At 39.8% G+C, this 24,269-nt stretch overlaps 3 protein-coding genes and 1 long non-coding RNA gene across 4 annotated transcripts in view; 2 read left to right on the forward strand and 2 right to left on the reverse strand.

Annotated features, from left to right (window-relative positions):
- stambpl1 (STAM binding protein-like 1) overlaps nucleotides 1-843 on the reverse strand; it is a 91,131-nt gene extending 90,288 nt beyond the window's left edge. Inside the window, exon 1 of the mRNA XM_088016463.1 lies at nucleotides 300-843. The gene's annotated coding sequence lies outside the window, so the exon portion shown is untranslated. The remainder of the gene's footprint in view (nucleotides 1-299) is intronic.
- The window catches only part of LOC148153795 (uncharacterized), a 186,741-nt gene that overhangs the window by 143,906 nt on the left and 18,566 nt on the right, over nucleotides 1-24,269 (forward strand). The gene's annotated exons all lie outside the window — the stretch shown is intronic.
- Nucleotides 3,126-23,736, forward strand: ankrd22 (ankyrin repeat domain 22). The gene is made up of 6 exons (XM_088016471.1): nucleotides 3,126-3,226; nucleotides 17,147-17,338; nucleotides 17,413-17,520; nucleotides 18,438-18,515; nucleotides 18,604-18,702; nucleotides 20,700-23,736. The coding sequence occupies exons 1-6, from the start codon at nucleotides 3,206-3,208 to the stop codon at nucleotides 20,775-20,777; spliced, it is 576 nt and encodes a 191-aa protein (XP_087872597.1). The 5' UTR covers nucleotides 3,126-3,205; the 3' UTR covers nucleotides 20,778-23,736.
- Nucleotides 21,714-24,269, reverse strand: part of lipf (lipase F, gastric type) — a 38,900-nt gene continuing 36,344 nt past the window's right edge. Inside the window, exon 11 of the mRNA XM_088016464.1 lies at nucleotides 21,714-23,085. Coding sequence (XP_087872590.1) covers nucleotides 22,963-23,085 — 123 coding nt within the window. The 3' untranslated portion in view covers nucleotides 21,714-22,962. The remainder of the gene's footprint in view (nucleotides 23,086-24,269) is intronic.

Genomic DNA, 24,269 nt, shown 5'->3' on the forward strand with positions numbered 1-24,269 from the left:
TGCATTGACATAATATAAGAATAGACGCCTCATGGACCCTATTGTCGCTGACGAGATTTAGGGCGGCCATCTTGGAGCGGTCCACCACTCCACTCTACCTGTGTGGTTTGGATCGGGCTGAAGCGTTGCTGCTCTCGGCTGTTCTTAAATTACCTGCTCAGTATCGGAGGGGCTCGTCGCTCCGACTGCATGTTAAATGTATTTTATATATGTCATATAAACAAAAGCTAAGGAGCTGCCTAAGAATAATTTCATACTCCGTATAACACAAACGCACATCAACACACATATTGACTTACCTTGTGCCGAATCGTTGCCTCTGTTCTCAGCCTGTTTCCGTAGCAGTGGATTTCCTCCGGCATTATTTTCCTCCAACAAATTATTCCAGTGAACGAAGCACGTACAGCTTCCTTTTAACCTCCGTCTTCCCATTTCTGACGCTGGATCTTCAATATCCTCAAGCTTTGAAATAGCAGGCAGCTACAAACCGCGTGTTAGCTGTAGTGGCTAAGTTTTGGCTACAGTCTGCTGTCGCCTTGATATCAGCAGGAAAATTAAAAAACTAAGCACCAGATGGGTACTGGCTAATTACTGGACACAACGGCACACAACAAAACTCGATTGTTGTACCTGCAGCTCGCAGATATTTTAAGTTTTGCGTCTTTTTCATGGTACAGATCTTGCAGCGAACCAACCTATGTGGAATAAATTCAAACGGAAATACGTCACCACCTCTCGTGGCATATACCCCATTCAACCAAAAACTCAGAAAAAGTTTCAACCAAAAAAAAGAGACTCAACCAAAAAAAAAGTTTCAACCAAAAAAAAAAAAAAAGTTAAAAAAAGTTTTTTTTGTGATTTTTGCTTTGACATGATTTTTTTTTTGATTGAATAATTGTGAAACAAATCTAACTCCATAGTTGCAAGCCTTTGAAATTGTGACACTTTTGATGGGTCAGATAGACTCAAGAAATTGTAACAGCAGCTGCGTGAGAGGGGGTCCCAATCTAATTTTTTGTCAGGGGGCCCAAAATTCCTAGCAGCGCCCCTGAATGTAGTATATGAATAACTTTAGTTCAAACAAATAGAAATAAAATATATTTCAATTAAAACATAATTCTCATACATATTTCAATATACAGCCGGTGTTCCGACTTAGCAGAGAAAGACAACACCTGCACCGATGGGGCCTCTTCTGCGACAGCTGACAACTGACACTAGGTGGCCATGATATGTCAGTGCTGACAAGCTCCTGTCAGTTCCAGATTATAATTATCATCATACAGTTACCTTAATATTACGCTATTGATTATTAAACAACCAGGTAAGTTCACTAATATTGATTTATTAGTTAATATTAGTGACAGTGGCAACATGAGATATTGAGAATTCCAGAGTACTATGTATTTCCATCTTGGCCAAAGCCCTATCTGGCAACCCAACGGGTTCAACAGGTTCCACTGTAACAGTGACACTTAGTGGTAGATTCAATTACTTTGGCCATTATGTTCAGCATGGTTCCATGACAGTTCACAGGATGTCATAAGTTCCCATGAAAGTAATAGACCAGGCAGCCACTATAACTTTCAGAGTTTTTTTTAAAATAATGCAAAGTTTTTGGAAAACATGTTATTATAATTTTTCGAAAATGTCTGTTAACCAGTTTTAAAGAGTTATTACTTGTTATTATTTAATAAATTTAATATCTGCTATTTTTCATTAATTGTGAAGTTTATTCCAGATTTGTGCTGCATAAATGAAGGTTGGTTCTCCGTGTTTGTTTCTGGTTCTGGACATTGTCTTTAACATTTTCTTATTAAAACAGCCATTGTATGTAAAGATGACACAATGAATAAAATCTGAACTACAAAATGCATTTCAATAGCATTTTCAAGGCAGCAGGAAGACTTTCACTTTCAAGTTAAACCACCTTCAAATTTTTTACACTGAAGTAAGTCAAAACAGAAAGTATGTACACCTCAAAACTTTGACAATGTGTGAATCCTAAGCAGCATTAAGAACAAGCTTGTTACATATTTTTGGAAATAAAAATTACTTTGGGTTATACTTTAGATGTAAATGCTTTTTTAAATGAAAATTGTGCTGTTTACATATTATTTTAATTGGCAGACATGTTTCAACATTTTTTTAAGTTTATGTAACAAAGTATATGCATAGTAATTGATTTGTCAATATTTATTAGCCATTGTATGTAAATACTTTAAACAGCAATAATTTATCATTTAAGTTTTCAATAGCCAAGAACTAAAGTCTTTATGTATTATAAAATCCCTCTCTGAAACCATTTGAAGTCTACTGTAAAATTCATGTTTAGTCAACGTGTGAATTTACATCAGGATCAAATAACATATTATTCCTCTGAGAAATTATAATATTTCATTACGTTTAATTTTTTTTCCAAACTTTATTAATTTCTACAATATACGTTTTACACAACTACTATGCATTTCCATCTTGGCCAAAGCCCTATCTGGCAACCCAACGGGTTCAACAGGTTCCACTGTAACAGTGACACTTAGTGGTAGATTCAATTACTTTGGCCATCTTCCTTCAATTAAATTAAGTGAAAAATATTCAAGGTGTTAAACGGATAATTAACCAATACAATTACCATTGAAAATAAACAGGCAATATAAGTAACACGTTTTCCAAAAACTGGCATTGCGATCTCCCAAAACATCGGCACCAGTTGTGACAGCTCTGAAACCTTCTGGACACCTAACGGCAGCTCTAGTGGAAGCCAGACTCAGTTATTGCAAAGGTGCCGAAGCCAATGGCATCCCTGATACCTGTTGTGTATTCGACTAATGGACTACTAATGTAGTCCATTTGCCGAAGTCAGTGGCAACACTGACAGCTAGCCCCGAAAACAGTGGGACTTGTGACGCCTAATGGCATGTCAGCGGAAGTGCCCTAATTAGGTGTGGTGTCACGACTTGAGCTCGGCCCTGCTGGAAGAAGAAGATGATACACGTGTGGCAAAGAAAATAAAGTGGTGTTAGAACACGGGAAACGGCTTCTTGCGTTTTCTTCAAGTAACACAACAGAAACCTCCTCCAGCAACCGTTTGAATCACATTAAGCTGCAAGTAGAGAGGTAGCTTTTAATCTGAAATGTTATACCGGAAGTATTCCCGCTGACGTTTCGGGGCGTTGACGACTTTTTCAGGCGTGTTGCTACCGTCATGGGGCTGGTTTACTCGGAGGTAAGTTGAAACCTTCAGTTTTTGTCCCGAACTGATCCTCCAGTTCGTTTATTTCTGATATTTTATTCTGAGACGACCGAACATCAGCTCCGTTCAGATTACGCGTCGCGCGCCCGCCTGAGTTCCGTCTGGTCCACAGGTGTTGCGGTCGGATAGGTATACCTTCCTCCCAGTCCAGGTGTTGTACTAAAATCTATGATTCTATGGCAAGCCGTTTTAACATAAATTCGGTTTCGTCTGACTATCCGTAATTACATTCCAGATATCAAAAAATGCATTTTGACTATACAAAACTACATTTTGACTATCCGGAATGGTAATTTAAGATATCTGTATTTACATTTTGACGACGTAACAACTGGACACATAACCGTAATTACGATTTAAGATATCTTCAACACAATTATGACTAGTCAAAATTAGATATCTGAATTAAGAATGACGTGGAAGCCCCTTTGTGGTGTCCAAACAGTTGCCTGCAGAATTTTATGTTTCCTGCACAAAATTGTCAGTAAATGCCACAAATTAGAAAGAGCTCGACAATGTTGGAAATGCGGAGATAGCAAAACTTCATAAACTATAAGACTGCTTCTGATATCTGCAAAGAATTTCCTGTTTATTCATTTCCAACGAACCAAATGCACTTACAAACGGCAGGAAAAGCTAAACTTGCTATTGTCAAACCATTTTCAACATGAAAGTGGCGCATTTTCAACATCTTTTTTCGTTTTCTCTATTTTTCATTGTTTTATTATTAAACTTTCAAATTGCTACATAAGTCAGGGACGTTTTGACTAGATAGAATACTAATTCAAGATATCAATAATGTCATTCTGACTAGTCAGAATGTCAATTTAAGATATCTTAAATAGAAAAGCTGTGTAATTCAAGATATCTATATTGAATTAGAGATATCTTAAAAAGGAATTTTGACTAGTCAAAATTACAATTCAAGATATCTTTAATTTAATTTTGTCTAGTCATTATTTTAATTTAAGATATCTATAATTCAGTTTTCACTAGTCAAAATTACATTTCTCCTATCCAAAAATACATTTAAGATATCTTGAACTATGGAGTAATTCGAGATATCTTTAATTAGAATTATGACTAGTCAAAACTAAAATTGAGATATCTTGAATTTACTTTATGACTAGTCATAATTTAATTGTAGATATCTTAAATGTGTATTTCAGATAGTAATTCATTTGAGATATCTTGAATTGAAGTCTCCATACAAGTCAATGGTAAATCTGACGTCATTTCGACTAGTCAGAATGTAATTAGAGATATCTCAAATAGTTATTTTGTCTAGTCAAAATATAATTGGAGATATCTTAAATATCTTAATAGTCAATCCGCGTTTCCCCATCAGATACGGTTCCCCCTGAGTTTTCTTGCCGCTCCTCACCGCCCAGGCGGCAAAATACGCGCGTGCTCGTGACGAGCACTGAGAAAGCACGCGCTTGTTTGGCGCGCTTGTCTGAGGAACTACGGACACCGTGAAAGCTCAAACAACATGTTTCGGCAAAGTTGTCACACTTTTTTCACGTTTTGCGGGAAACTAATAATAATAATAATAATATAAGAAGAAGAAGAGTAATAATAATAATACAAAACGTATATATTATAATTATTTTAAATTTAAATATATGTTGAGCATATGTATATATATATATATATATATATATATATATATATATATATATATATATATATATATATATATATATATATATATATATAAAATAAAAACAGGGCAATGCATTTTGATGCTCAATATTACCCATCAGATAACGTTCCCCTTGTTTTACAGTGGGGAACACTATCTGATGGCCACATTTCACCCATCAGATAGTGTTCCCCCTGTTTTACAGTGTATATATGTATATATATATATATATATATATATATATATATATATATATATACATATATATATGCTCAACATATATTTAAATTTAAAATAATTATAATATACGTTTTGTATTATTATTATTACTCTTCTTCTTCTTATATTATTATTATTATTATTATTATTATTAGTTTCCCGCAAAACGCGAAGAAAGTGTGACAACTTTGCCGAAACATGTTGTTTGAGCTTTCACTGTGTCCATAGTTCCTCAGACAAGCGCGCCGAACAAGCGCGTGCTTGCCACGCGCGTGCTTTCTCAGTGCTTGTCACGAGCACACGCGTATTATGCCGCCTGGGCGGTGCGGAGCGGCAAGAAAACTCAGGGGGAACCGTATCTGATGGGGAAACGCGGATTGACGTAACAGGGGCAATAGCGTGCTCTCTTCTTGAAGAGCAGCGAGAAGAAGAGTAATTACGTATGTATTGTTAGAATGTGATAAATACTCAGAGGAACGTCAGCTTTTAAAGTCATTACTAAGCAGAAAGAATATAGGACTGCCTATGATCAATCTACTAGGTAATAAATCAAATTATGTTAGATATCTTTTATTTAGGTTCTTAAATAACACTGGGTTAATGAATCGTATTTAGAATATGTGTAAGCATGTGTGTGTATGCCAGTACATGCTCATGCATTCTTACATGTATTTAATGAATGTGTTAGATGTGAATTTGCACATCGTACACATCTTTGAGGCGTGTTAAATTCCCCCTGAGATCTCTGATGACCACACTCCAGTCTGGTAGGTGGCGGTAAATGCACCTTAAGTTGGATGCCAGCCGCCAATAAAAATCAAAAGAAGAAGAAGAAGAATTATGTGATCTGCTTAAATACAGACATGTGAGGCCTTGTGTGAGGCCTCATGTATAAAAGTAGGGCTGTTGTAAACGAATATTTTAGTAATCGAGTAATCTATCGATTATTCTTACGATTAATCGAGTAATCGGATTTTAAAAAAAATTCTAAAATGAAATATTGGTAAATCTGGCATAATACCGGTGTTACTATCAGATATCAATATCAGTCCAATTTTTCATATTTGAGCATCCCTAACAGTTGCTTTTTTGTAGTTTAGAAAACTAACCTGTAACAATAATAGCTCACTTTCTAAGTTAACCAGAAGAAAAGTTATAGAAAAATCTGAAATTATATTGAATTTAATAACAAAGAGGCAGGCTCACAAATATGCTTACAAAAAATGTCTACAATCCAGCTTTTAGTTTATGTATTCATCTTCAGTGAGTTTAATAGATTAATTAAACTCACCATGCCACCTAACCTGTCACGCTTTGGGTTTGAAAATACGGGAAATGCCGCCTGGAGTGGGAGGAGAGGGCGAATGAACGAACGTAAGATGGGGTGGAGGGGAGGAAATAGACCAGCGGACTGACGAACCGTTAGACCGGGGGACGAACACGGGGGGAAGCAATACGGGATATTTACGACACCTTCACTGGTCACACTCAGAAACTCATCTACCAGCCATGTACGATGCGCTCCGCCACCCGTTTCTTCAGACCGGGATATGAAATTTATTGTGCGGTTCGTCGGTAAAGCTACATTTACACGGTAAGCATCAGCTACTCAGCCGCCCGCCCTGTTCAGGCTATCCGCTCACCTCAGCGCTCTTCCCGCCGTTCGCTTTCAACCAGCAGCCCCGGAGGAGAAATGCTGCCGTACTCCAGGCATTCCCCAGTCATTTTAAGGATGCTTATTGGTTCCCCAAAAACGATAAAAAGTCGGGCATTATCATCAATCAATAAAATCCCCACGGGCCAATCTTGAAGATTGGACTTTATGCCGCTGAGACTTAGCTTTTGTCAACAACTTAGAGGCGGAAGTGAGAGCTCCGCGCAACGCAAATGAAGTCCCGGCCGGAACACGGTGCGCTAACTAATAAAACATAAATTAACGAAGCTTCGAGGCAGGTAAATTTTCCTCGAGGAATTTTAGTAATCGAGGTACTCGAATCATTCGAGGAATCGTTTCAGCCCTATATAAAAGAGTGCGCAGCTTTCACACTTTTAAAAACTCGCAAGGACAAATTTAGAAAAGTGCGGGGCACAAAATAATCTGATGTATAAAGCTGTGCGTACGCACTGCGCACCTTTGGTTTATAAATCCCATTTTGCGGGAAATGGAGCGCAGCTGCTGGTCCGCCCCATAGACATAATATAAGAGTAGACCCCGCATTGGCTACTCCGGCCCAGGAAATACGGCGGCCATCTTGGAGCGGTCGTCCCTCCTACTTTGCTCAACCAAATCAGCAGAAGATGCCTCAGCACTGAGGGATATTGTTGTTCGGATCTATGGATTATTGATGTGAGGGCTCCACAGACAACATTTCACAAGTAAGATGGACATATTATTGTGTATATATTGTGATTAGAATATTACTTTACTGTATTTATGTCCACCGGCGAGATACCAGCTAATATTAGCTACAGTGTAATATGGGTTTAGCCCCGCTATGAAGGCTAACTGAGATTCTGTAAATCTAAAAAAATTAATTATTCTCTAACATTGACTTAGATTATCTGACACAAGAGCCTATATTAGAAATGAAACAATGTAACATATATCATAAAACTTATGTGTTATAACATTCACCAGCAAAGTTTACACAGGTGGTAAAGACTATTATTTATATTCTTTCACTCTGTCAAAAGTAAGATACATCCTAAATCTTCCGTTTTTGTTTTGAAAGTTTTCTAAAGACACGATGTGAGGAAGAAGAGGGAAATATCTTTAAAGAGAGACGGATTCACTGCAGCACGGATGAATCTCGGATCGGATGTTAGACTCAATCTCAGCAGCTGCTGAATATATATATATATATATATATATATATATATATATATATAGTGTATAAAACATGTATCCAATATATATTATTCAGTTTTAATCATTATTTGTGTTTGTATAGTTATATAAATATGTATTGATATTACTAAATAATTTATTAAATAAATTATGAACGCCTGTGTGCTTTGTAATATGCTCTTCATACATCGATATCAGAATATTCCATTCCTATTCTATTGTTATAGCCACTAAGCATATTTAAATATGATGAACTATGTATTAAAAACATACTTAAAAAATACAATTGTTTATTAATGTTGCTTTGATAGATGTTTGAATATGGTTTACAGTAACAAAAAAGTGTGTTATGATCGATTAAATGCGCTGATACGTCATTGTGTTGCTAAACACATAACACTGAGTAGAGTGTTGTACCGCTCCAAGATGGCCGCCCTAAATCTCGTCAGCGACAATAGGAGAGAGCGGTCCATGAGGCGTCTATCCTTATATTATGTCTACGGTCCGCCCTGTCACCACCCATAACTACATTAGGCTGACACCTCTTGAAGCAATAACCATGGCAACGGTCCTTATTAATTATTATTATATATTTGATTTAAAAGGTGTTTTCAGGGCACATAAGGTGACCTCACTAAAATTAAAAACAATAAATTTTAAAGAAAAAATTCCAAATAGATAAAAAAGAAAATAAAGAGATCCAGGTGGAAATGCTTGAACAGCGGAACGTCCAGCGAGAATTTAAAGACACCATGTCAGAGACCTTTGCAGTGAGTGTGAAATGTGGAACTTTATTCTAAATGGAGGAATCATGTGTATGAGTTGCACATTTACAGAATGGAGATGCTTTCTGTCCATAAAGGCACATTCACAAAGCTGGCATGATTTGACTGAAGGATGACTGTGACCTGTCTGCAGTTCCAGCTGCACCGTTAACACACGGCTCCTTCTTCAAGTTTTGCTCATAGCTCCAGGATGATCAGTCTGGGCAATCTATGCTAGTAAACCATCATCAACACATCCCAGCAGATCAATATGGTTTTTGAACAAACACTCACTCCAAAACCTTCTATTGGCAATGTTCTCCATCAGAGACTTTTGTGAAGCTACTTTTATATGTGTGTTATTGTCTACACATCTCCATCACCTTAAACATGATCAAACCTTATCTGTTTGAAGCTGATCCAACCCCGCTTTGATTTTAGATTCTTTTATTATTGATGTGTTTCCTTTTTTGTAAAGCACTTTGTGATTTTTATGTCTGTGAAGGTGCTATATAAATAAAGTTTACTTACTTACGTTTTCATTCAGTGAGAATTAAATTAGCCCACAGATAATTTCATGTGCTTCGATGGACAGACCAATGCATTATATCTAACAAATTTTTTTTGTGGACAATTTTTATTATTTTTATTTTAATTTGAGTGAGGTTTTCAAATCCTTTTATTTTGTTTATTTTGTGTGTGTTATGTTATTGTCTGAGGATAAATGTTGTTTAGTTTCATCGTTTATGTTTAAACAATAAAAGATTAAAATCATGAACAAACATTGGGTTTGATGGTTCTTGGTCTAAATAACACTGCATAGAGTTAGCTTTCAGTGTATTTAGGTGAGTTTTGGTACTTTGTAGTTTGTTATTGTCCACAAAAACATTTGCATGGCTGCCACACATTTTCGTTTGCGTATGTTTCCACAAACGTTCATGCCACGTTCATTTTTATACGGTGGCCGACAGGTGCAAATGCGCAGCAAAAGAGAAAACATGCAAACAAAAGAAAAGACACCCCCCCGAATGAAATGCAGCAAACAAAAAAGAAAACACCCCCGAATGAAATGCAGCAAACAAAAAGTGTTGAAAACGGAAGTGCTCCAGACCACTATGGGGAGTCTATAACAAAAAATAGCTGTGTCCGAATTCAGGCTCTGCATCCTTTCAAGGGCCCTGAGAAACTGATCCTTCGAAGCATAGACATAATAAAAGAGTACACCCCCCTGCCCCCCACGATTGGCTGCTCCGGCGCAAATACACTTTGCTTTGCTAAACCAAAACAGCAGAAGATGCCTTCAGCACTGCGGAATATTGTTGATCGGATCGACGGACTACTGACGTGAGGGCTCGACAGACTTTTCGCAAGTAAGATGGACATATTACTGTGTATTTTTGTGATTAGAATATTACTATACTGTATTTATGTCCACTGGCGAAATACCAGCTAATGCTAGCTATAGTGCTTGGTGTTCAGCCCCCGCTCTGACAGCTAACCGAGATTCCGTAAATCTTAAAATGTTTCAGTCATTCTCCAACATTTAGATTATCTGATACAAGAGCCTACTATAGAAATGAAACAATATTATAAAAATCTTAAGATTCACCAGCAAAGTTTACACAGATGACAATGGCTATTATTTAATTATTTAACTCAGTCAACGTAAGATAACTCGAAAATGTCCCGTTTTTGTTTTGAAGGTTTCCTACGACGTGAGGAAGAAGGGAGAGACAGATTCACTGCACAGCACGGATGAATCTCGTATCGGATTTTGTACCCAATCTCAGCTGCTGAATCACTCTTAAACCAGAACTCGTAGGCTGGAAAACATTATATATATATATATAAAAAAAAAATTCCCCTCTCACCCTCCGTGGGTGGTCTCTTTCATCCTCTGAGCTCGGGTCCTCTACCAGAGGCCTGGGAGCTTGAGGGTTCTGCGCAGTATCTTGGCTGTGCCTAGAACTGCACATTTCTGGACTGAGATGTCTGATGTTGTTCCTGGGATCTGTTTGAGCCACTGCTCCAGTTGGGGGGTGACTGCCCCGAGGGCCCCGATGACCACAGGCACCACTGTGGTCTTCACCTTCCAGGCCTTCTCCAGTTCCTCTCTGAGGCCCTGGTATTTCTCCAGTTTCTCATGCTCCTTTTTCCTGATGTTGTGGTCACTTGGTATTGCTACATCCACCACAACGGCTTTCCTCTGTTCTTTATCCACCACCACAATGTCCGGTTGGTTCGCCATTACCATCTTGTCTGTCTGGATCTGGAAGTCCCACAGGATCTTAGCTCGGTCATTCTCCACCACCTTTGGGGGTGTCCCCCATTTTGACCTCGGGGCTTCCAGTCCATATTCTGCACAGATGTTCCTGTACACTATGCCCGCCACTTGGTTATGTCGTTCCATGTACGCTTTCCCTGCCAGCATCTTGCACCCTGCTGTTATGTGCTGGACTGTCTCAGAGGCCTCCTTGCACAACCTACACCTTGGGTCTTGTCTGGTGTGGTAGATCTGAGCTTCTATTGCTCTGGTGTTTAGGGCCTGTTCCTGGGCGGCCAGGATGAGGGCCTCCGTGCTGTCCTTGAGTCCAGCTTTCTCCAGCCATTGGTAGGATTTCCTGATATCAGCCACTTCAGTTATTTGTCGGTGGTACATCCCATGTAGGGGCTTGTCTTCCCATGATGGTTCCTCCAGCACCTCGTCCTCTGTTCCCCATTGCCTGAGACATTCGCTGAGCACATCGTCCGTTGAGGCTTTGTCCTTGATGTATTTATGGATCTTGGATGTTTCATCCTGGACAGTGGCTCTCACACTCACTAGTCCTCTGCCTCCTTCCTTACGGCTCGTGTACTGTCTCAGGGTGCTGGATTTGGGGTGGAACCCTCCATGCATGGTTAGTAGCTTCCGAGTCTTAACATCCGTGGCCTTCATCTCTTCCATTGGCCAGCTAATTATTCCGGCAGGGTATCTGATTACTGGCAAGGCATAGCTGTTTATTGCACGGATCTTGTTCTTGCCATTGAGCTGGCTTCTCAGGACTTGCCTTATTCGTTGGAGGTATTTGGCTGTGGCTCCTTTCCTTGTGACCTCATCGAGGTTGCCATTTGCTTGCTGTATTCCCAGGTACTTGTAGCTGTGCTCTATTTCTGCTATTGTTCCTTCTGGGAGTGAGACCCCTTCTGTGTGGACGACCTTCCCTCTCTTTGTAACCATCCGGCCACACTTCTCTAGTCCGAATGACATCCCAATGTCAGTGCTGTAGATCCTGGTGGTGTGGATCAGTGAGTCGATGTCTCGCTCGCTCTTGGCGTACAGCTTGATGTCATCCATGTAGAGGAGGTGACTGATTGTGGCCCCATTCTTAAGTCGGTATCCGTAGCCAGTCTTGTTGATGATTTGGCTGAGGGGGTTCAGGCCTGTGCAGAACAGCAGTGGGGACAGAGCATCTCCTTGGTATATGCCACATTTGATGGAAACTTGTGCAAGTGGTTTGCAGTTGGCTTCAAGGGTGGTTTTCCACAGCCCCATCGAGTTTGCAATGAAGGCTCTTAGAGTCCTATTGATGTTGTACATCTCTAAGCATTCAATGATCCAGGTGTGTGGCATTGAGTCATAGGCTTTCTTGTAATCAATCCAAGCGGTGCACAGGTTGGTGTGTCGGGTTTTGCAGTCTCGGGCGACTGTGTGGTCTACAAGGAGTTGGTGTTTGGCTCCTCTACTATTTATGCCGATGCCCTTCTGTGCCGTGTTCATGTATTTATCCATGTGTCCGCTTATCTTAGCCGCTATGATGCCTGACATGAGCTTCCATGTTGTAGAGAGACAGGTTATCGTCCGATAGTTGGATGGGACTGAACCCTTTGAGGGGTCCTTCTGGATCAGGATTGTGCGCCCTTTAGTTAGCCATTCAGGGTGAGTCCCATTTTGTAGCAGCTGGTTCAGTTGAGCTGCCAGTCGCTCGTGGAGGGCAGTGAGTTTCTTTAGCCAGTAGGCATGGATCATGTCAGGCCCTGGTGCTGTCCAGTTTTTCATACCCGAGACTCTTTCTTGGACATTTGCCACAGTGATGGTTACCGGGGCTTGTTCAGGGAGGTTACTGTGGTCCTCTCGTAGAGAGGTTAGCCACTGTGCATTGCTGTTGTGGGACGCCTCCCTTTCCCATATGCCTTTCCAGTATTGTTCAGTCTCCAGCCTTGGTGGGTCTGCTCTGTTGTTAGTACCCTGCCATTGAGAGTACACTTTAGCTGGTTGGGTGGAGAAGAGCCGGTTGATCCTCCTGGCTTCATTCTCTCTTGTGTATCTCTTTAGGCGGCTGGCCAAGGCTTGGAGCCTTTGTTTGGCAGTTTCGAGTGCTTCAGGTATGGGCATCTGGCTGTACTTCTTGGGTACTGATCTTTTCATTGCACCCCTTAGGAGCTCTGACAGCTGGCTCACTTCTCTCCTTGTTATCTTGATCTTAGCCTCTAACCGTCTTTTCCATGATGGATATTGGGTCTCATGGTTGCTCTTATAGCTGAGCATTTCAAGGATCACTGATGCTGAGTTGTATATCAGCTCATTGGTTTCTGTTATGGTGTTGGTAGGGATTGTTCTCAATGCTGCATTCACATCTTCAATGAGACTATCTGATGGTACTTCACTCAGCCGTTGTAATTGGCGTCGGGGTTGCCTGGTGTTCATTCGGGCCATGATTCTGTCTCTCAGGTCAGTTGCTGTCTCGTTCAGCTTTGATAGTTCGTTCATTACTGGGGCTGCATACCCAGTCTCGGGGTGGGGAGTTGTAGTTAACTCCCCCCTGACCTTACATCCGGGCTCCTCCCTCTTGCCGTAGCATTTGTGTTGTATCTCGTCAATCTCAAGTTGTGATAGCAGTTGCCGTTTGCGGATGTTGGAACACTGAGCTACCAGTTGTTTGGCAGTCATTGTAGACTGTGGGTGTCGAAGTAACCATTCCACCCTATATATATATATATATATATATATATATATATATATATATATATATATATATATATATATATATGTGTGTGTGTGTGTGTGCATAATCATGCATAGCCTAATGTATATTATTCAGTATTAATGATTATTTATTTATGTTTGTATACTTATATAAGTATGTATTGATAAGACGAGAGCGGTTCATTAGGCGTCTGTCCTTTTATTATGTCTATGTGAGAAACGGCCCGATCTACAGAAGACGGGTCCTTCGAAGGCCACGAATATGGACGACCAGAAGAGAGAAGCTGTAGCCTCCGGCTAGCTGCCTAGCCTCCATCTCGGCGTTATGTTGCTTAGCAACCGTGACAACGTGAAGCACAGAGCAGCGAAAGAAAAAAAACGGACTCAGTTGTTTTTTACTCTTTATTTCTGTATTATTCTTCACCTTTTGTAATAAACGTTGTTCCATAGTAAAAAGAAAATCTGTCTGATTCTAAAATGTTTAATGTATACAAGGGATATTATTCATTTTCAAATACTCTCCAGATCTCAGGTAGTAAGACATTACAGTTAAATAAACTATGTTTGAAGGCTTAACTTTAATCAGTCAAACCCATTTGCTCAGGAATAAATTAAATACTTTACTTAACCAAAAGATTTTACTACTACCTAACTTAATATCTACATGGAGCGCCCGGCCAGCTGACAGCTTGCGAGTGAAGCTGGCTGTTAATGCAGCGGGAGAAGACATCTCCGAAAACGTCGGAGCAATATTGGAAGTAGGTGATTTATTAATGAACCGAGCAGATATTTCAAATCTATACATCTACATTCTCGCCTAAAAACATTGTAAAAAATAATTTTGTGTAATTTTAAGTGTAATACAGCAAAAATTATTTTGTCGCCATTGCTGCTTTTCTGAACACCCGCTTTAAAGGATGCAGAGCCTGAATTCGGACACAGCTATTTTTTGTTAGACTCCCCCTAGTGGTCTGGAGCACTTCCGTTTTCAACACTTTTGTTTGCTGCATTTCATTCGGGGGTGTCTTCTTTTTTGTTTGCTGCATTTCATTCGGGGGTGTTTTCTTTTTTGTTTGCGTCTCTCTTTTTGTTTGCTGCATTTCATTCGGGGGTGTTTTCTTTTTTGTTTGCTGCATTTCATTCGGGGGTGTGTCTTTTCTTTTGTTTGCATGTTTTCTCTTTTGCTGCGCATTTGCACCTGTCGGCCACCGTATTTTTATACATGCTGACGTGCGTAAAATATGGACTGCATATTAGACCCCTATGATTGTAAGGGGCCTCATATACCCCTTCTTCTCCATTATTGCATTGATGGAGAAGATGTATTGTTTTGTATTTGAGGCTGAACACAGTTTGACGGAGCATCGCATTGAATGGCTATGTTCTGCCGTTAAAATATGTAAAAGAAACTGTGGTTGACATATGGTGCTGAGGTGAGCTGACGCATTGAATCAGAGCTCCCAACTCGGTCGGCTAAATCCCCTGTGCCAGAGCTGAATTAACCCTCTAGAATCAATTAATTTATGATGGAAAGGCATCAAAAAGTAACGGTAAATCAAAACAGACACAAGAAACAGGTGAGAAAATTTTTAAAGGATTAGTCGACAAAGGCGTATCTGACCAGCACATGGCTATTGCTTGGTTGAAGACACGTGACCTAGATGACGCATGAAATTCAGATGGAGATCAGGAAGTGGATTTCTCCGGTTTAATTAATTTGAATTTGCTCTGATGTAGTTGAACAATGGCAAAGAGAAAATCCTTTCATAATGTAAAATAAGACGCAAAATTATTTGTTATAGATATGTGGAGGATTCAAATAAATAATAGCAATAACTTAAAAAATTATTTTTGAAAGCCATTTTTTAAAATTGAAATATTAACATTGGGTGTCTTTAAGTGCCTAACAGAAGGTGGTGTACAAGCTGCTTTTGCTGTAGTTCCACAGGTTGTTGTCGTGGTACTTCTGTCTCGGCAGAAGGCAGTGCTGTGGTGGTGGTGGGAGCAAGAGGTACTGCAGATGCAGGTGGCGGTCTGATCAATTTCCCTGGGATCCTGAGTTGTCTCCTCCTTGCATCTTTTAAGGTGATCAATGTTGATCTTATTGATAGATTTCTATCTCTTAATGTCAACACTTTTCCCATCAACCTTAGTTATGGTGTAAGGTCCAAGGAAATCTGGGTCCATCTTTCCACCTTTCCATTGCTGGCTTGAGATGTTTTTTCTCCAAACCATGTCCCTGACCTGAACGCTTTCAGACTGTGCTTGTGATTGAAGTCTTGGTCTAGTTCTTTCTCTGGGTTTCCCTGAACAACTTTCAGTAACTCTTCTTGCCTGTTAATATCTACAGTCACTTCTTCCTCCATCAACATTTCCTCAACATTATTATTCATCAAGCTGAATAAATGAAACCCACAATATATTTGCAAATATTCAAAGAACCTAAAATATGAACACGCTCACTCTCAGTGCATTACACTGAGTGCATTTCAGTCTTAAGTAATTTTTATTTATTTATGTTTTCTACATTACTTGTAATGTTATTTCAATCCTCCCTAAAGGCCATTTGATTCTGTTAAACTGCAAGAATTAATATGTATAATGGCCTGGTTTTAAATTCTTCCTGTGTGTCAATTGTGTTAAAAGTTGGACCTGGATTCGGTCCTGACACTAAAAGTAGAATGAGTCTTTTTTGTCTACTATTTACATTTAACACAAAGCCAACATCCATTGCCTGAGCAAGATGTATTAGAGAAGATAACTTAACGCAAAACAGCTCCTTAAGATAGACAAGCACATTAAATGAAGTAAGTTGTTATCTGACAATCACTCTATTGTGACAAGTGCTCTAGTAACTCTCAGGGAGCACAGTCATGGATCAAACAATTTCCAACTGCATCACGAGTCCTCAAGTAGACTAACTGAGGGCTTCCAGATCCCAAATAGCAAAACTGTTTGTTATTGATGTAGACTTGATGGATATTGAGCTACATGCAGGACAGTCAAGCAGGATAGTAAAACCTCACAAAGCCCATGTTTTCTTTTACCTTCTCAACATGTTTAGATCGAAATTAAAAACTGAGCATTGAACATTCTTATTTGATTCAGTGTTTACTTTTAACTGTACGCAGAGTAAGTGTCAACCCAATTAAATTATCCTGAGTTACCTCAAGACCTTCAACTTCTGTTGGAGAATGACACTGTTAGCATTCATAACGTTCATAATCAGGCTGTTTGAATATTATGAACTCCCTGATTGAGCAGTTCATCTCTCAGTTGATCTCATATCGTCTTCTGCATAGTTGGAGCTTCCAACATTCCATAGATTATCCACAGCAGAATGCAAGCATGATTTTGAATCTTTTTTTTTGATTGGACAATAATTTTAATTTTTTTGTCTGACCCTATGCGAAACTTCTCCCCTGCTTCTTCCTTCTGTCACTCACCCCTCCAGTCAGCCTGTCAGGCAGCCTATGATGGAGATCTCCATCAGCTTTATACCATCCTGAAGAAGAACCCAACCATGCTGGATGTTCAGGATCAACACACTGGGGACACGCCCCTCATTGCTGCTTGTCGTCATGGTAACCTGAAAGTGGTGAAGTATCTGGTTGACAACAAGGCAAATGCCCAGCTTACCAATAAGGTGTGCCCTCATGCTGATGTCAAAAAGCTAGACTACCATCAGCTGTGCTGACTCTGTATCATTGTGTTCCTCAGAAACAGAGGACATGTCTTCACTATGTGTCTAAGAGGACTCTGTCTCTTTTGGACTATCTGATGATCACCATCCTGATGCCTATTCTGCTGCTGGGATATTTCCTCATGGTAAAATCAGCCAACTAGCACCCTACTTGCAAGACATAGTACATTGTTGCTTTTTAATGTTTAGAATAGCTTTTCACACAAACACAGTGGGAAGCTTATACAATTCGACCACATTGTACAGTCAATCTCTTGATGGCTACTTCTCGGTGCAATGCTGGGAAAAACTTTGTTAAAGCGTTAATAGAGGAGCGATATTGTGATGACGTCCTGAAGGTGAGGTTTCAGAAAAGTAGGAATTTCTTAAAGAGACAAGTCGAATTTCAAGGCACAAAACTACAAAGTCTAATTTCTTCACTTTTTATAACAACCAAAGGTCACATAGTTACTTGATTGTGCTATAAAATACCACTATTTACCTAGAAAATACATAGTACTGCCCCTTTAAGTCTTGCTAGCAGAGTTGGGCTTAGTTGGTTCACAACCAAGAAGCCAGGGTATCTCATGCAAGGCAAGGCAAGGCAAGGCACCAGATCTTGCACCCAGGACTGGTACCCAACACCCGTGTCTTGTACCAGGTAAAATACCTAGGGTGTTATACCATGTCTCAGGTCCTGGGTACAAGACCTGACACAGATTTACCTCCCCTGACCTGTCAGCCTGTTGCAGTTTTTAGCCCTAGCCCTTCTTTTGTTGTTCTCCACTTTGAACAATTTTCCTCAGATTAGTTAGGGAAACACTGCTCACCAAACTGAGGCTTGTCAAATTTCAATCAGATGTAACTTCACCAAAAATGAGTGAAACATTTGAACAATAGCTGATTAAGTAACTTGACACACAAAAAGCGTTTTCCAGTTCCCATGCAGCTTCACTTCATCATGTTACTGTAACTGGCTAGTTGAGAAAATTAGGACTCTGTGCTCCTGACTTTCTTACTACATCATGTCTGACCTCTGCAGCTATTTGTGTTCTTGTTGCAGCTGCAGAAACAGAGAAAGAGTGTGGCACTAATGGATGTCGTGCTGAGCAGCAGTGTTAATGTCAGCACCGTTGACTATGTGAGTGAAACTCCAAATAGGAGCAGACATGGCAAATTGCAGCTTCTTTCTGATCACTGTCCTGACAACATTGTCTTTTCTGCTGTAGAAAGGAAACACAGCGCTGCACTATGTCTGTCAGAGGAAAAATCACCATCTGGTTCCGCTGTTGTTGAAACGGAATGCCAAAACTGACATCAGGAACAAAGTATGTCCACAACTGCACCATAAACAATATGATGTTAACATTCCTTTACATTGTTGCAGAATGTTTTGTGATGGGAAGTTCAGTTCTTTTCAGAAAGCCGGTTCTTGTGGCTCGGCTCCTAGAGAAGAGCTGGCTCTTCGGTTCTCAAGCAACTCTTCATTTATTATCATCTGCAATCCCATATTTTAGCGTAACTTGGCAAGTAGCAATGCTTTGTATGATAATCCTTTTACATTCAATGCTCCCTATAAGAGAAGCTTCATACTTGCTTAATTTTATGTACCGTAAATTCCAGACTATAAGCCGCTATTTCTTCCCACATTCTAATTTTTATTAATGTTCACAATGCCAATGTTTCTTTCTGAGCCCATTGTAACCCATTGAGGTCCCAGTGAGCTTGGTTTCTCAACCGGAAGGAATGAGTGTGGTGGAGTCACTAATGATGTACATATGACATCCATAACTTGCTTTCAGCTAAATCGCTTGATAATTATATGTAACTTTTCCGGATGTTAATAGAGCTGAAAGTCGTTGCATCCATTGGGTATTGGAATAGGTGGGTTGAGTTCAGCTGGTGAGCAAATGAAGCCATGGATGGAGATCCTCATAAATAGAGGCATGTTTGATGATTGGTTATGAGGAGGCGTGGGCCAACGCTGATAGGCTGCGATAGACTTGCATGATGCAGCGATTAAATTATTAAATTATGAGGATGAGCCTGAAAAGTCTTCCAGTTTGAATTTACACCTAGGCTACATTTATTCAACAATTAATAAATTAAAATTAAGTCTACAAATTCTCAGCAAATTTCCAGCAAATCCACCAATCAAAATGTTCAACTTGTCTGGTTGCAAAGACAGCTGAAAGCCTCTGCATCTGAGCACGCTGCCATTGTTACCCTTGATTGAGATCAAAGCTTTGCGATACCCACACCAAAACATTAACTTTGTTGTAGTTAAGCCACTTTATAACCATTTTGTCTGTAGACTTCAGATTATTGTCCATTTGGAAGCCCAAATTGTAACTTCCTGCAACGTTTAGATCTCTCCTTCGTCCTACACACTTGAATTAAATGGCCAAACTGCCCCACCAGGATGCAGTGAAGCCCTACAGAGCTCTGCTCATGAGCTAATGTTGGAGCCAGATGTGCTGAAGCAGTGAGACATCGAAAAGGTACTTTACAACGGCCTTTGAGGACTGGAGATTGAGATCACTGCTTTCGATGTTGCTTCAATAAGCATGGCCACCGATGACAGCGAATAAACAGTTTTTCTGTAATGTTGTTTATTGGCCTTTAGCACAGCTGCAGCAAACCAGCAATCTTGAACTTGTGCATGCTGTGTGGGTGTGTGTGTGTGAAGAGCACATACACAAGTATAATAGACATTCCTCGTGGCTCTGATTGGTTGTTTCGGATCACTCTGGGAGCAGTATGTTTCTGCAGATGGCCGTAGGATCACAGGATGGAGGCAGGCAGAGGATTATTTGACTAATATACTGTCAATACATAGTGATTGTTTTAGCAATACGAAACAAGACTCTTTTTATAAAAATAAAAAAAATCCCTTCTCACCTTCCACGGGTGGTCTCTCTCTCTCACTCTCTCTCTCTTTCATCCTCTGAGCTCGGGTCCTCTACCAGAGGCCTGGGAGCTTGAGGTTCTCCTCCAGTATCTTGGCTGTGCCTAGAACTGCACATTTCTGGACTGAGATGTCTGATGTTGTTCCTGGGATCTGTTTGAGCCACTGCTCCAGTTTGGGGGTGACTGCCCCGAGGGCCCCGATGACCACAGGCACCACTGTGGTCTTCACCTTCCAGGCCTGTGTGTGTGTGTGCGTGCGTGCGTGCGTGCGCGTTTGTTTGTAATACCTTGTGGGGACGATTTTCCTGACATATACTACGTTGTGGGGACCAATTGCTGTGTGTGTGGCATACTGCATCTTCAATTATAATTTTTATACAGTTGATATGTTTAATAACTGTATTCTGTTTTCCAGGATGGAGAAACTCCACTGGACATCGCCACCCGGCTGAAGTTCACAAAGATTGTTAATATGCTCAGGAAGACAAACTGAACTGATGGACACCCAACAGCATCATCATTAGAGCGCAGACTGATCCATGATGCTGAAGAGACACTGATCCCAAACTCTGTGCTAAACTAGGCTAACACTTGGTGTGCTAAGTTTGAAGGAGGTTTCTGTTGTAGGCTAGCTAGGCTAATATTACTGTACTAAGCTGGGTAAATTCTTACTGTGCTGTGCTAGGGCCATGCTTCCTGTTAGTAAGCTAGGCTAATAGTTTTTGTATTAAATTAAGCTAAATGTTTCTGCGCAAAAATAGGCTACTGGGATTGGTGTGCTTTCTTTCTTCTTGGATGGTGGGGACAATGGTAGGAGATTGTTCAGCAATTCCCACTCTGTCCACCTCTGTTGTTGTGTCCTTGGGGAGGGCACTTCACATACCTTGCCTGCTGGTGGTGGCCAGCAATGGCATTCATCAGCATGTGTGCGTGAATGGGTGAATGAATGAATGTAGTGTGAAATACTATTGGATCTTAAAGCACTATGCAAGTACAGGCCATTTACCATTTAGATGTTGCATTTCCCTGAGTTTACTCTCAGAAAAAACACTTCACAGTTTGTATCTTCTTAAACCAGAGGCACAGATAGTGTAAAATATCTACTGGTGACCAGTTATTTTTTGTTCAATACACAAATAAAGTTATCACCCTGCATTTTTAAAAGTACCTTGCTTCAAAACAAATAAATCCCAGTATTTTTTGATGAGCAACTAGAATGGAGTTTTCCAGTTCTGTTTTATTCTTGAAATTGTAACACATCATGTAGTTACGAATCATTTATGTCTGTATTGTAAAAAAATAAAGTTGTTTTTTTTACTCATTACTGACAGCATTGAAAATATTGGTAATTTTAAAAACTTCTACCAATATTTGCATTTATTGGTTTTTAGTTCCCAACATGGCACAGAAAAATTCACAGTACTTAATGTTTTTGTAACAATATTTAATAAAAACATGTGGAATGGAACATCACATGGTGGATTTTCCCGTAACAGAGTGGAAAATCAATGTCTCCGATTCTAAAATCTGATGATTTTCATCATTAGTTGCAGGATTGCCTCTTTCAAGTCAAAGTATAGGCACAGTATTTGTCCTGGCTCTATTTGGGAAAACAGGTGACATCCCTGTAGTGGATTTTCCCATGACAGGTACTCATTGTTCCTCTCACAGGAGTCAATGGGGGTAACTAGTGAAATGAAAACAGACAAATGGGAAAGACATCTGATTATACCTCAAACTGCTCTGCAACTCTATTCCAGCATCTGAAATTTTTTATTTTACTAAAGCAGTTCTGCTTTATAATCGGCTTTTGTCCTCAGCTTTTCTGAAGAAAGCTGAGGACAAATTTGGAAATTATTAAATTTCCAAAGTTTGAATAAGTGTGTGTCAGGTTCTGTCTGGGTCAAAAGGCTGGTCAGAACCAGGAGACGGGTCAAACAGAACCTCTAAAGTTCAGAACTTCACCTGCGTATTCAGGGATGCTCATAAATCAGATTTGATTATGGTTTTGAGCTGAAATCTGAAATATATAATTCAGATTTGGATCACTGAACACCTTCAATTTATGTTGCATTCAAGTTTCACTAGAACCAAAGTAGGAAGCTCAGATTCATTTAATCTGATTATTTTGACCCAAATTCAGAGTTTAAAGCTTTTCTTTCTGGTAAGATTTGTTTTTGAGGAACATTGGAAATCTAGGTGATGTTTTAACATTTAGAGATCAAAATTAATCCCAAAACTTATCTGTCTTTAATCAGCTAACTGCTGGTTGAATACAAGAAGTTCAGTTTGGACTTTAATGATACCTAGACGGAGCAAGGAGCTAGAGAATGAATGAATGAATGGATGAATGGGTTTTGTGTAACTGATCATATTCCAGAAAACTAAACTCTGCTTGTTCTGTGGTTCTAGAGCCATGAACCTAGTCCCACTTCAGAGACTAAAGAACATATGACAGCTATGTGTTGGAAGAACTGACGCGAGTTAAAACTTATCTGAACTCAAATTGAGACAATCTACTACAATCTACTGTTTTTTTTTCTTTTTTAAAGTCATTGAATAGTCATTCCCCTCCAAAAACAACATTAAAAACACGTTCCTGATTAAATCTGGCTGCTGGACCTTCAATTAACACATCTTTGGTGGTCCCCAAGAGGAATGACGTGTGCTTTGCATCACTAGTGATGTTCCTGCAGCAGCTTCAAAATGGAGGGAAACATAACTTGAGGTGCATCCAGACCCCAGATGAAATCCAGATGTTCCCAGTGTTCGATGTGCTGATGGTAGACCAGGTTGGACACCTGCAGTGAGATAAAGTTTTACTCATCTCTGCCAACAAGGTACCTGCAGGAGAAGGTAATTTTATCTTGTGAATTTTAGAATTAATTTAAATGAGCCTGCTGGTCATTGTTATTTTATTACCAACAATGGCATCCACAGAGAAAAAAGTAAAACAATTTGTACTGGTGAGTGAGGTGGAGAGTCAAAAAATATCCTTTTTGGTAGCCATAGTAGTGCCTTTATGAGTAGTGTCACATTGCATGTGTTAGTCTTTGATTCACATAACTCTGGTGATCATCCAATGACAAGAATGTGATGGTGAGAGAACTTTGATGAAATTTTGTGCATACCCTGATTTAAGATTTCAGTTTTATTTGAAAGATCCTTGTGTATAGCTATGGCTCACCAACAGAAACATAAATAGCATTGATGTTCTGAATGCTTATGTGATAAAAGTTTAATGTGGAGTGAAATTAAATATCTGAGAGAAATGATGATGAAGTGTAACTTCAATTCCCCACATCATCTGAGTCGCCTTTTACCCCGTCTCCAAAACAAGCATACATGTAGGTCAGAGTTTGTGTGAGGGAAACTGAAATGTTAGACTGTTTTGAAGAGGAAGCAGATCATGTACTTTGTGCTGTGGCTAAATAAAAAAGGAAAGTGTTCCACCCTTGTGTCCTTCAAATGCACTTTCATGTTGAAGGGTTTGAGTTCGCAGTGTGGCCCAGTTCTTCTTCATCTGCCTGATTGGTCAGAAGTTTCTTGAGGTGCATAATGCGGAAATATGGTCAGACAGAAATGTTGATATATCTCTTCAACTATTCCCCTTCCACGATCTGGTTTTTGTAACTGTATGAGGAGCATTTATCAGACGCAATGATGAACTATGTACATTTATACAATTCTTCTCTAAATAACTCCTATAAAAATAAGACTGGTGAATGGTTAAAAAACTCCTGGGTGAAAACTATAACGTTATTCACGGAGGAGGAGGATGTCTGCAGAAAAGTGACTGTTTTGTAAAAGCAAAACAGGATGTACATGGGTGCATACTACCCTGCATGACTACCCACAGAGTATAGGGTGACGTATACAAAAGCAGGAGGGTGTCCCCCAGTTGGTCTGCACCGTTGTGTGAAAGGTACATACCGCTGTGCCTCAACTGTCTGGCTTCAGACAAAATGTGTCGGGGCTTTTACGT

This window comes from Poecilia mexicana, unplaced genomic scaffold, assembly GCF_051168715.1.
Source record: "Poecilia mexicana isolate PSO_F unplaced genomic scaffold, ASM5116871v1 scaffold_19, whole genome shotgun sequence".
NCBI lineage: Eukaryota > Metazoa > Chordata > Actinopteri > Cyprinodontiformes > Poeciliidae > Poecilia > Poecilia mexicana.